This window comes from Dermacentor silvarum, chromosome 7, assembly GCF_013339745.2.
Source record: "Dermacentor silvarum isolate Dsil-2018 chromosome 7, BIME_Dsil_1.4, whole genome shotgun sequence".
Lineage (NCBI taxonomy): Eukaryota > Metazoa > Arthropoda > Arachnida > Ixodida > Ixodidae > Dermacentor > Dermacentor silvarum.
The window spans coordinates 126,553,648-126,563,478 of record NC_051160.1 but is presented as its reverse complement, the minus strand read 5'-3'; the positions used below and the strand labels follow the sequence as shown (position 1 = coordinate 126,563,478).

The window sequence follows — 9,831 nt, the reverse complement described above, 5'->3', positions numbered from 1 at the left end:
CTACACTCCATTTGACTCGTTTGCAAATTGGTGAATTCATAACTGGCGAAGGTTTACCGCGATCATTTATTGTCCTTTGTTACAAAGCAGAATTGTACAAAGCTATTGTACAATGGATGCTCCGTAATGTGAAAATTGAGCTGCGCTCAGTTTTTCGCATTACGGAGAGTCGCATTCGTTGGTGAATTTTACAGCATAAGTTGTTATAGGTTCATTACAATAGCCGTTTCGGTTCGTGATGGTGTCCGCCGCGTCGCCGTTGGTGACTGTAACCACTATTGCCGGAAATGCGAAAAAAAATGTACCTGTTCCCCGCCGGCATCGAGCCCAGGCCCGCTGCGCGGGAGTCGGATACTTTACCAATGAGCCACGCAAGCGCTTGCTATCAGGTAGCGCAAAAATGCCCTATAAACGCACCCTAGGCTGGCGCGCAGGCGCAGACGACCCAAGCCTCCGCTTGTATGGTGGCGCCATCTAGTTAAGACGCCTGCAAACGCAGCGTACGCAGCCGCAGACGACGAGATGCGATTCAGGCGAGGCGCGAAATCAACGCGATCCCCAGCCTCCGCCAGTATGGTGGTGCCATCTAGTTAAGGTGCCTGCAAATTAACGGAGCGTGCTTATAGGCAGACGACGAGATGCGATTCAGACGAGGCGCTCAATCAACGCGATCCCGATGTGAGATGTGCGCAGGTATTCTGGATACCTCTTCGGTCCACGTTATGGCGTCTCCTCGCAAGGCACGAACCGTTGCTGAAGAAGCGAATCGTAGAGCTACGCGCGCGGCTACAACCAGGCATCATCGGGCTCAGTACACTGCTATGCAGAGAGCATTACAAACCGCAGCTCGCCGTCGACGCCGGGCGGACAGTTGAAGTGTTTCTCGTCAAAATGAGGCAAAGAGACTGCCGCGGAGACCCTGTTTGTGCGTGGTGCCGGAATTCGAGCTACTCTTGAGCCGCTCCACCAGCTTACGCTGTGACTCTGCTGCGTGTGCCACGCAGGCATGTGACTTTTTCATCGCTATTTGTTGATGGCACTGGCTTGCAAGCGATATAACGGACGTTTTGTTACATATAAGAAGGTGATCATGGTTACCTGCTGGTTTAGAAAAAAACAGGCATTTTTGCTCTTATGGATAGTTTTGTTTACTGCTTCGTAACTTAATTGCTACTATTTTCTTTTTTCAGACCATAGTGAACTGTACACCGCATACTACAATTATACTGACTATGAAAACTGCGTCGTGTCAATACTTCCATACTACGGGGAGAACCGTAAGTGTATTAGAAATAGTCGGTGATTTCATGAAGTAAAGCCTTGAGGAAATGACTGTCAAGCTAGCAAATGTATCTACCACAAAGAATGGACAGGGAACCTTGGGCAGCTTTCACTGGAAAGCGCCGAACGCGAAGGAATGCCGTCGGGTACGTGCAGTGAATATGGTACGCGGTGACGTTGAGAATGGCTTACAGCTACAAGCTATTTATTCATTAGGTCGTAGTCTTACAGCATTTTAACTTAGCATTGAACATGGGTCGAATGGTAGCTTGAGCTGCCGTTAGCTTGAGGTAGCAAAGATGCAATAAAGAGGAGGAACAATAGTCTGCCTGGTTGAACGCTGTTAAACCAGATTTGTCCATCGATAACACTGTTTTGCTTGCTTTGTGAAAGGACACAAACGCTGCTCGGCACTGTCAGCAACTACCGCATCTACAATTGCCCCAAAGACAACACACAGGCGCTGCTCGGCGCGGCAGCAGCAGTGATCCAATTGACCTTCATGCTGCGTCTCGCTTCAACTCGAACTAAGTGCCGAAAGCTCAGTGCATACGAAGCTACTAGCACTAGGCGCACTTTGTACATATCGCAGATCGCTTTCACGATGAGGCCCGCGCGAACGCGAACTTCGCAGATTACAGATCACTTTCAAGATGTGGGCGCCCATGTGTCGTACGCAGCAGCCGCCGATAGGGGCAGGCCACAATTCCAGTTTGACCTTGGATGAGCTAGATTGTCATATATACGGAACCAGGCGTTTTCTGGGTTTGTACATGGAGTAGTAGAGCTATCGCTTAGTTCTGGCCTTAAATAAAGTTTCTTTCTTCTCCTCCTCCTCCCCCTAAAGACATTATTTTCATCAGAAGTTAGAGTTGTTTGATGTAGGCGAAACTTGGAGTACGCTTAAGCTTCGCCTTTAAGAGTGGAACGCGATAGCGTTATTGGACGCCGTTGCGCCGACACCGACGCAGTATTTTCTGCGACATGGGGCCAGATCAAAATTTTGAAAGGCTCGCTTTTCAACACTTCCCTCAATATTGTCTAGAACCAAAGTACAGCGAAACACCATCAGAATTAGAGGACGCTTAAGATTGGCCTTTAAGAGTGGAACGCGAAAGCATTCATGATCCCTGGCTGCTTGTCACACTTTTTTCTCGTATATTAAGATTACAATCCGACGCTATCACGTCTCTAGGATGTGGTAAAGTCGTACTTTACGATTTTTCTGACGGATGCTACTTTGAGAAATTGAATTTTTCTTTCACAAACGCCTTGAGCCACGCGAATGGCCCGCCCGGTTGGGGTGTTTTGGGATGATGTGGTTTGGCATAATTATTTCCGTCAGATGCCGATGCTTAACGCATACACCGACGCTGACGCCAGATTTTGTTTGACACGGAGCCCTTAACGCGATGACGTTAATAAACCCTTTGGTAAGATAACGAATAATACAAATAATTTGTTTCGTCTTGGGTAGGTATACTTGGTTTCTTCCGACAATTCCCAGGCATCTTGGGCTGGAATAGACATATAGGAGACTTAGAGGGCTACTTAAGATGGTGGCCATCCGAATTTCTTTGTGCAGGAGCCATGTATATTTTGACCTTTTGGACTGTTAGGAGAGCCTCGTGCCGACACATTCAGCGCTGCGGCACAGCTTTATAGTCGGTCTAACCATAGGAATATGTGCCTACTAAACTCTTAGAGAAATAATGCTTACTGGCGACTAGTGTAACCTGCTTGTGCGGTTGCGTCATGTGTACTGAGATGAAATCTGAATAGGTAGTGTTCGTTGGCTTTGGACCGCTGCAATTGCTTACGTAACTTAGTGGTCTTTAGGTGGGTTTTGGCTAGAATAATAGAATAAGAGGTGGAATATGTCTGATATGCTTTTATTTTGTCACTGCGTGAAACAGCCTTCAAATTAGTCATGCTCGTGCTGACTAATAATCCCAGCGTATGAGAACTTTAGGCCGCAAGGATGACTTTTTGCGTGGTACTGTGAAGCTCAAACTCCAGCGTGCCTCAAATTCCCTCGCAAGAGGCCTATAACATTTTTGTCAGCGTAGGCTTTATCACTACCAGAGTGTATTTGCTTTTAGTGTAGGTATCGCTTCTAAGACTTCTACCTTGGACGTGGCCGGTGGAAAACACAGTCCGCGAAAGTGTACTTTTCGGTGTGAAGTTGAGATGTGCCCAATCTGAACAGTATGAACAATGGCGCATGGAGAATACATTTTATAAGCCATGCTTGCGGTATCTGCGTACATGAATTAGGCCTCCATGCTTATCTTAAGTTTTACCCTGATATTATGCCACGTGGCAGCCAACGCAAGAAAAAAAGTTGAAACTCTGCTTGAATAGTTACAGGATGTGTATTAAAAATGCCAACCATATGCACATAAATTAGTTTTAGTATAGGTTACGATGCTTGCGTTACTGATAGGCGGAGACGCAAACCGAAGGCACGGCAAGGTGTAGCCTTTTAGTATCGCGGAACGAAGCGGAACGCTAGCACAAACCTAAATGGCTGTGACGCCAACGAAATTTATATGTTCGCAAAGTACAAGGGAATGAAATTTGCACCGAAAATAAAGCTAATCTTATGCTGTATATCCGTATTGTCCACACAGCACCGACCATGATGGTGCCAACCAGCTCGTGAAAAGATCAAGCCCCTCGAAAAAAAAAAAAAAAAAACTAAGGTAGCACCATTCGTGTCAGTGTGCAGGTACCTCCTCTAACGTGCGTTTTGTGCTTTGTAAATCAAGTTAGTTGAGGTGCGAAGACCGTGGAGCATGCCGCTTGGCCGGAAAGATGGGCTTGTGCAGTTATCCCGCTATAGGGCACACCAGGCCGGTGCGGTTCGGAGCGGTGTAGTGGGAGAGGCTAGAGAGAAGCAAAAAAAAAAAATTAGTAGCCCCACCCCTGTCGAGGAGATAGGGGTAAGCGAAGCTTGTCGAGTGTTTCTTCGGTGTTCCTCCGAATGACTTGCACTGTCGCGTACAACGTTGTGCTTGAACCGCAACCGGTCACACGCACTGCAGCTGGCTCCGAAGTTCCGGTTAAGGAACTCGCGTTGAAAGCTGGCCGTCGCAACGGGCAAGTTGGCGCTAGCGTGGCCGAGGCATGAACCACCGTTGTCGGGTTCCTGGAAGGCGTCGGGCCTGGAAGGCGTCAGGCCTCAACGTCGCGCTCCAACAACTCGGGGCAGGTGGATCTTCACTGACTTTAGGCCTCAACCTCGCGCTCCCTCAAATCGGGGTCCGCGGGTCTTCGCGGACGTTTCACCTGCGCTTCGCAAGCCCTCACGCTAGAATTGCCACGTCGGCGACGAAGCTCTTTCCCGAGCGCGTTCCTTCTGTAGGGACTTCCATGAAATTTCTTCATGGAAATGAGTCGGCCATACCCCTTTAAGCAATGGCTGATACCCCCGTAAACACGGCCTCCCCATTATGACGAAAGAAATAATTGAAATTCTACGTTGGATCGAGTAGTGGCAACGCAGCCAGCTGTAGAAGCAGACGAAGACGACGAACGCGGGAGCAGTGACATGAGCGCGTGCCGAGCACGAGCCAGCTGCGCAGCTCTGAGAGCAGCTGGTTTTTCTTCGCGTTACATCGCCGGCGCAGGCTAGCGTATACAAGCTTCGCTTTAAAATTTGAAAAGGTAACGTTGAGTACGAGAATGGAACGTATGTAGCAGGAAGTTCCATGATTTTTGTCGTGTCTGAAAATGTAGAAATAAGCGGTATTCAATCAGGTATTATACATGGCCCCTAAAGATAAACCTATTATTTCAGAAGCCTTAAACTGAAAGTTTATGCCGATGGTGCGGTTATCACTTGTTCACTATTTTAAGGGTACACCGTGTCATGGAAGCGCTTAATAGAAGATTTATGCCAGCAAAGCTCTCGTACTGGCAAAGACCATCCCCGCAAGCAAGCAGGGCCGGACGCGCGTCCGTTTGCATGCCGACGCGCTCAGCGTTTAGGCGCTTTATGACGCTCCTGAAGGCAGAGCCACTGCGCTGGCAATGTACATCCGGGTAAGCTCTGCGGCGCTGAGAAATCTCAGCTGTTCAGACGTGACGAACTATGTTTTCAGAACGTCGTGCAAGCGCCATTTTGAATTTCCACTCGCTTTTGCGATGTTTACTTCATGCAACGTAGCACGCGCGCCGAGGCAACGGCGGCGAAACCCTGGGACGATGGGCGCCGAACACGCAGTGAGCATGTGCCAGTCTAACCCGGCCGTGCTCGAGGCTCTTGCGTCCGTAGTTTCCTAGTGCACATCATAGAGGCGCTGCTGCAGCTTCTAGGAGAGAGTCAGAGAATCACAGAGCAAAATTAGTTTTGAAGAAGGGCTCAGGAACATGGATGAAAATAAATGGGCGGCTAAAGTGCACAAGTATCTTTACCTGAAAAGTGTGGACGCAGAATGGAGGAAGAGGTCATCAAAGTTGGCAAGCAAGTACAGGATAATTGAAACTGTAAATAGACAACCGTAAATCATCAGAAAGATAATGAGAGATATAGAGACGGTGAATTGGATGCAAAGAATGGAAAAAAAAGGACCATGGAGATATACAAGAATGAGAAGAAAGAAATTGGAATGGAAAACCTGTACAATAACACCAAGGGCAGTGCCTTGCTATTTGAGGCTCGAGCCGGTTGCCTAAGGACCAAAACAAACCGGAGCAAATATTCGGAACTAGATGAGGCATGTGTATGCTCCAGTAGAGATCCAGGCAGCACTCAGCGCTTTCTAATGTAATGCGAAGGGATTCACCCAGCGATAACCGTAGGTAACGTCCAACTTCCAGAAGCGCTTGGGTTTAAAGTGGAATGAAACATCAGCCGATTAGCCGTAGAGATAAGCAAGAGACGATTAGAGTATTGGTAGGAAAAAAAATCACAGCATATCCACGGGGTGAATGATGATGAGTGGGCGAAGCTCCGGAGGGAATCATCGGATCTCCCGCTTAAGGGGACGCTAGCACAAACGCGTTAGAAACGTGCAGTACTCTCGAGTAAGGGGGAGCGGCCACAGCGTCTTACGCAGCCATTGACACATGCCGGAACGTGCACCGCGTTTGCCGACGCCATCACATGACTGCTGAGAGAGTATACCCCCCGCATTCATAAACGCTCCTCGACTTGAACTTGACTTGCCACCGCCTTGGGCAGCGCGTTCGAAACGCGTTGAAGGTAAGGTGGATAGGCCACAGCGTCTTACACCAGCTTCTTACACGGGCAGTAACGCGCTAGCACAAACGCGTTAGAAACGCGCTAGAAACGCGGCCTTTCGTTAATGTTGGGTATTTATTGCCATCGTCGTGCGTGTGTCTATGTGCGCTTCGTGGCGTAGTGGGCTAACGCCGCGCGCGCTCGGAAACGAGGGGTCCCTGGTTCGATTCCGCGCTACGGATACAACTTCGGTATTTTTTTTCTCATTTTTCTCAGACTGGTTACACACTACTACTACTACGACGGGGACGGAACGGGTGCCGCTATAAGGAGCTTCGCTCCTAAAAAGCAGCGAAGAGATTGATACGACCTGACCTCTTAATATCGTTGGCAGCGGTACAAGGTAGATTTTGGAACCAAAAAAATGTCACAGTTTCGCCGTAAGGGCGAAGCAATGAATGCGATAGCAACACAGCAATGTCATACGAAGTAAGGTGAGCGGCCTTGGTAGCAATATGAATTGTAGTAAACATGAGCTGATTAAGTAAGCAGGTGTGCTGCGGCGTAAGTAGACCGACATGAAGAGAGACTCGATGACCACGAGAAGGCGCGGGTGAAACGGTGGTATTGATGAGAAGCGCTTACCGTGGGCAGCGCGTGCGAAGGGACACACCTGTAGTGCTGCACTGCCGATCTGGGCAGCATTGCATGTGTAGCGTGCGTTGGAAAATGTGGCCCGACTATTACTACTGAATGAACAAGCGTGGTGTGAGCGCGCACAAACAAACATGAATAGATCACACAGAATGACATGCAGCCAACGACTGTCAAAACGCTGGCAGCGGACGAAGGTACAGGGTCGTCCACTCTTGGGGTGAACACGGCTCCGCGTGGCCGCGCTCCGCGCAGCGCCGCTGCCTCCGGCGCGGCCGCGCATCGAAGCAAATCGGCGCAGGCGCACAGGGGCCTAGGGGAGGTGCTTCGCGTCGTCTGCTACAGCGCTGGCGCGTGCCGCTCTGGCTTTGCAGTGGAATGAATACACGGCGCTAAACGCAGGCGGCCGAGCGCCCGAGGTGGCGTCGCGGGTAAGCGCGCTTCACTAACTGAATCATTTTCCGGCTGGTTTTGTCTACAGCTTGTGAACAGCCTGCTTAATCAATGTGCATAAGCAGAAGCAAGCTTCTCAGCACATAAACCACTTTTTTTTTGTAATTGACGAGGGTAAACGAGCAAAGTTATTGCTTGCGCGCTCTTTATTAGGCCAGGCCCATTTTTTTTTACTGCCACAACTATTGGTGCCGTGCATCCGGAGAAGCCCATCAGGTGCGCTTTTCACGATTTCTGTCATGACGTGTTGAGACTAGCGCGCTGTTTCGTGCATCTCTTGATGCTATACCGAATTTGGTTATTTGACACCAGCCATAAGTTTCGCAGAGAATTTGAGAGCGATTGTTCATTCGTGCTTATATTATAACCCGCCGGGGTGGCTTAGTCAGCTAAGGCGTTGCGCTGCTGAGCACGAGGTCGCGGGATCGAATCCCGGCCCCGGCGGCCGCATTTCGATGGAGGCGAAATGCAAAAACGCCCGTGTGCTTGCGTTGTAGTGCACGTTAAAGAACCCCAGGTGGTCAAAATTAATCCGGAGCCCTCCACTACGGCGTGCCTCATAATCAGAACTGGTTTTGGCACGTAAAACCCCAGAAAGAAGAAGAAAGAAGATTCGTGCTTATATATTTGATCATGTGTGTCATCGATTCTACCATTAAGGTGGGCAAGAAACAGTACTTTGACAGTAACTAAGGAGTGACATCCGCTGCTCCAAGGCTCTGTTATGGCCGCGTTCATACCACTTGTAGGTGTGCGTGGATCGCTTTGCGTTGTGTAGGAAACTGCTCTCTCCGGCATAGCAACTGATTTGGAATTAACTTTACGCCAAATTTTCATCTTTCTAGATTGAATAAAATACAGTTTATTTTTATTGTCAGACTGCATGTAATATCGCCGAAGCGGTGCCGGTCCTTCGACGCATACATTACGCTCCGGGAAGTCGCGTTCTCAATTAAAGGGATCGTCGGTCAATTGTTTGATAGCATTGATAAGCTCGTGTAAAGTAGGTGGCGCGGACCTTTCCTTACTTATTCACTTTTTTTTGTTCGTATCCCTGGAGTCAGTGCACGAAGCATTCGAATGCTGTGTCTGTTCATTTTGAATAGGTGGTTGGAGTGGGAAATGTATAATCGACGCGTTAGTTTTCCAGCTTACATTACGTCTTGCCGGGTAATTAAGTCGTTATTCGCTTGCACTTCATTTCACCATTACCTCGGTCAAATGCAAATTCCCACTAAAATTTATAAATTTGGTAATTGTGAGGTATACGTGCCGAAGCGACACATGGCCTCTGCGTTACGACATAGATGTGGACAGCGGATAAATTTTGTATGTTGACTTGATTTATCTTTTTTTATGTGAGAGAGAGGGGAGGAGGTTAGGCTGAGTGGGTGAAACCAAATTATGAATACCGTCAAAAGAACGACAGGAGCGCACAAGTCATGCTGCTGCCATCGTTGGGATGTCGCCGGCTCATGCGACTTCCCCACGACGGCATGATTTAAGTGGCGGTCATGACGCCGGCCCGGTGTCTTCTGCCGGCCACCTGCCGGTAAACCATTTGCAATAGCCAATTTGCTGATCATTTGCAATAGCCAAGCCCGGCCCGACCTAGATGGCTGCGGTCGGGCCGTCTATTCTTTCACTGGCCATGGGCGTCTCGGCCTGATTTACCGCCGTGCACATTTTTTTGCTTTGGTATGCAACGTCTTTAATCAGATTACGATGCTGATATGCTGCTGCCAACGCCTGCTCAACTAAGTGGCTGGTCGCTCACAAGTACAGGTTCTGGGATGACTCGTTCAAGCGAGACACCAGATGTGAAATCTGGTGAAATGGTGAAATCCATTGAACGCATTTCTATCGTCTTGCATGGACATCACGTTATCAGCTTTCGAAAATGGATTTCTTTTCATTCGATTGCTGGTTGCATCTCGGCGATAAAAACGCTTGAACAGTGTAGGACCATTTCATTTCTCCGGTGCACTTTCGGAAACTAGCCATGTCGCGGGTGCCGGAAAACGAACGACGACGCATCGTAGATCTGTGCCTACAGAGCTATTCTCAACGAGTTATATCGGAGATGACAAATAGGCCACTGAAAACTGTAAATCGAATCATCCAGGCGTACAAAAAGGACGGAAGAATTGCGGATGCTCCCCGTAAAGCCAGGAAGAAAGTCACCACTGAAGCGGAAGACATGGCCGTTGTTGCGGTGGCGGCTGCAAACCCCACCTCAACTGTTCGAGAAATTA

General features: G+C 48.9%; 1 protein-coding gene across 2 annotated transcripts in view; it reads left to right on the top strand.

Annotated features, from left to right (window-relative positions):
* Window positions 1–9,831, top strand: part of LOC125946968 (uncharacterized) — a 66,086-nt gene that overhangs the window by 48,512 nt on the left and 7,743 nt on the right. For both annotated transcript variants that reach the window (XM_049671198.1, XM_049671197.1), the window contains exon 4: window positions 1,191–1,277. In XM_049671198.1, the coding sequence (XP_049527155.1) occupies window positions 1,191–1,277 (87 nt within the window). The remainder of the gene's footprint in view (window positions 1–1,190; window positions 1,278–9,831) is intronic.